Raw genomic sequence first — 3,497 nt, forward strand, 5'->3', positions numbered from 1 at the left:
CCGCTTCCTTGTCTCTGTCTTGGTACATTTTGAAGACCTGGAAATTACTGTAATTGATTAAAAACGTCGGCGATCGTCAAACATGCAGATAAGAACAATCTAAACATAAAGACAGCCATATAAGGAATAAAAAATAAATACATACATAAATCAATAAGTAAGTACATAGTTACTCAAATAAACATACCCCAATAAAACTATAAATCATCAAGAGAACTATGTTTACATAACATAGGTTATACGCGACCCGTCAAAGGTCAATGCAAGAACGTTACAACTGCGGAACAAACAAACAAACAACAATAAAACAACAACAATCCAACCAAACAAAACGAAAAATAATCTACAGACTGAAAGAATGAACGAGCGAATATAACTGCCCACACGTTGCATGACAGAAACAGAAGGAGAAAAAAAACAATGACCGAAAGCAACAAACCGTTTGAGACTTTGTCCTGGAAACATGGAAGCGTCCCGTGTGGTCTGTGTGTATGCTGTAGACAGGGAGGTGTGTCTGGAGGTCCGAGGTACGGTCCAGGTTGAGGTCCAGGCTGCTACCTCCCATGTCCACCGTCACAGACAGACGGGACGGGAGGGCGTCAGGGTTTGAACCATCCTCCGACACGTGTCCGCGATCACGAGTGATACCTTAGGTGTTAATTGCATGGTGAAAGAAATAACAGTTAGATGTCAGGGTTCCATCCGGGGTACGAACTATCATGTTTGAATTTTCTTGGAAATCGAACACAAATGTTGCATTATTTCTGAGAACAGAAAGTTAGATTCTCTCCAGGACGCGTCAACGAGAAATTAGGCTTCAATCCTCAAGAGGAAGACAAGCTATGCTTCAATAATACAGAGACAAAAGTCGGCTTCAATTATTAACAGGATGATGAGTCAACATCGAATGTTTTTGAGGATAAACACAAACAAAAAAACCGTGGAGAATCAAAAGTAAGGTGTCACTGTGAATGGTAACGAAAAGTAAGGTTACTACGTTCCTGAGTACAAACAAGTTTCAATATTCAACAGTACAAAACGTTTATATTCGTCAATGCTCAAAAGGACACACTATCAGCATCTAACACTGAAAAGCGCAACAGTTAGGTTGCAACGATCAAAGGACAAAAACGTAGGTTTTGAAGGCACAGTGCAGCTCACAGCCTTCGTTTTGCGTTTTTGTTGCAGCTGAGTGCATTTACAGTTCAAAAACCCTCCTATGGTAGTAAAACAAACCCAAAACTACCCAACGACGACATCTGTGAAGCTCGACAGTTTCTTGTTCACGCGAGTGCATAAATTAACCTAGTTATTACGTGGTGTTTGGTCGGAGTTCGATTCAACTGAGTGATTCCGGCCTCCATTTTGCTTTACACAAACTCATGATGATGTCTGACATAGTTTGCTAGTGACGTGTCTTTTTGTGCATGATGTGGTGATCTACCTGATCTAAATTTAGATCCAAAAATAGGTCAAGACCAGCCGGGTCTGAGTAAGAAATTAATTCGTAAAAAAATCGCAGTTCTTGACTCTTTGGGTGCAAGTCAATGAAACTTGGTAGTTCTTCTAACGGATAGCTGCCTGAGGTATGACTAAAAGCCCCAGGGGCTCCGTGCACCTGGATTTGACAAGTTCAGTACCTTTAAGGTCAAACGGGCAACAGGTAAGGTTTCTGTGTTGTTGACCAAGGAACGCTAGGCTTTAGTGTTCAAGAGTTTAAGGGGGTAGACCTACCTAGAGTTGGGTGTATTGTTAGTTATTTTTGCTACATAGTAACATCTCTGTGGATTTTGTTGGGGTTTGGTGGGCATCTATGTCAGTTATGTAGCTTTTCAGGACAATAATTGGTTAGCTGATAGATTTTCACAAACATGAGACAAAATAATTAGATAATAATAACACTTTGCGAACAAAAAATAGTTAGTATCACTTTTTACACACTATTTCTTTCACATTTTATCCCTGAAAGCTGTACTTTAGAAAAGTGATGAAAAACAATTTTTTCTGGAGCCTGAACTAGGGAAAAGCAGGTATGTGGCTTATTACCAGTAAACGCCATGTACACAATTTAATTAAAAAAATCAAAACATCGCCCCTTAGTATAAATTATGATATTTTTGATCTGTCTGTTTGATTACAATTTGGCTAGTTTAGGATCCAGCTATGGCTAAAAGCTATGTCCAGTACAAATTACAAGGCTCTAGCATGAAAACTGAGAAAACTGTGGTGTAAAAACACCCTGAAAAGTGGCGTTTTCGGAGAAAATCTGCATGCTAAAATTAGTTAGTTTTAGTGTGCATTGAAATAAAGAGTAAAATGGGACCTGATTTGGGGTTTTCAGGATTGATACACACCTGCTTAGAACCCTCATATCTCCAGTTTGGATTGGTATTGGTATTGATTGTAAATGAAAATAGAGAGATTTAGCTTTCTAATGATGCCACACACTAGTACTATAGTAGGTTCTCAATAAAAGCATTTTTTTCCAACTCTTGGTAGGTCTACCCCCTTAAAAAGTTACGTTTTAATGCTCAATGTGACAACATTCAGGTTCCAATGATCAATGGAACAAAAAAGCGAGAATCGTATGTTGATAACTTTATACGAACAACTTCAATGTTTAAAAGAACCAACAGCATGGTTTCAATGACGCAGATCGGTTTTAATGCTCAAGAGAGCAAACATCGGTTAAGTTGTTTTCAAAGTGCAGTCGTGTGTTCTTCAATTCGCTTTATAGGTCATCGGTGTTTAAAGATAAAGTAGGACTCATAATTTCCAATTACAAACAAGGTGAATATTCCCACAGCTGTCATCTGTCAGCGAAAGGCGATATTAATAAGAGCACACACAAAAACAACAACAACATTCTCGGGGCTTTTGTATTGTCTTTTGGATTTAGTTTTTGGTTTGTTTTGTTTCGTTGGTTTTATTGATTGTTAAGACAAACATCCGCATACCACAAACAAGCAAGCACTATAAACAATAACCAATTACCTCCGTCCACGCTGCGAAGGGCTAAAGCCACCATGACAGCAAGCACTGTAACTGCGTATCTCCCCATGGTGACTAGGATTGTCCTTCCCTGTCCCAAGCTTCAAGCAGAAGGCAGGGACTGGTGTACTATCTCTGTTTAAATATCTAAAGTTGTCCAAGGATTGTCTTTGTTCATCTCTCTCTCTCTCACTCTCTCTCTCTCTCTCTCTCTCTCTCTCTCTCTCTCTCTCTCTCTTTCTCTCTCTCTCTCTCTCAAATCTTAATCCTTGTTAAATAAGTTCAAATCAAATCTCTCTCTCTCTCTCTCTCTCTCTCTCTCTCTCTCTCTCTCTCTCTCTCTCTCTCTCTCTCTCTCTCTATCTCTCTCTTCTTTGTCATTTTTGAGCTGAAATTACAGATTACTTTTTCACATGACCCTCGTCACACACTTGGGTAAATACTTAAAGTTCCGAAGGTTTTGTGAGACCAAGTGACACTCACTTGCCCGTAAAATAGTAAGTTGG

General features: G+C 39.3%; 1 protein-coding gene across 4 annotated transcripts in view; it reads right to left on the minus strand.

Annotated features, from left to right (window-relative positions):
• Positions 1-3,139, minus strand: part of LOC138976294 (fibropellin-1-like) — a 51,962-nt gene extending 48,823 nt beyond the window's left edge. For 2 of the 4 annotated variants that reach the window (XM_070349138.1, XM_070349137.1), the window contains exons 1-3: positions 2,995-3,138; positions 440-648; positions 1-37 (exon numbers count right to left, since the gene is read on the minus strand). The exon at positions 1-37 is cut by the window's left edge and continues 53 nt beyond it. In XM_070349138.1, the coding sequence (XP_070205239.1) occupies positions 1-37; positions 440-648; positions 2,995-3,061 (313 nt within the window). In that variant the 5' untranslated portion in view covers positions 3,062-3,138. Of the gene's footprint in view, positions 38-439; positions 649-2,994 lie in introns of all 4 variants that reach the window. The other 2 variants (XM_070349139.1, XM_070349140.1) reach the window with 2 other exon arrangements.
• Between the last annotated feature and the right edge of the window lie 358 nt (positions 3,140-3,497).

The sequence above is a fragment of the Littorina saxatilis genome, linkage group LG9, assembly GCF_037325665.1.
Source record: "Littorina saxatilis isolate snail1 linkage group LG9, US_GU_Lsax_2.0, whole genome shotgun sequence".
NCBI classification, from domain to species: Eukaryota; Metazoa; Mollusca; class Gastropoda; order Littorinimorpha; family Littorinidae; genus Littorina; species Littorina saxatilis.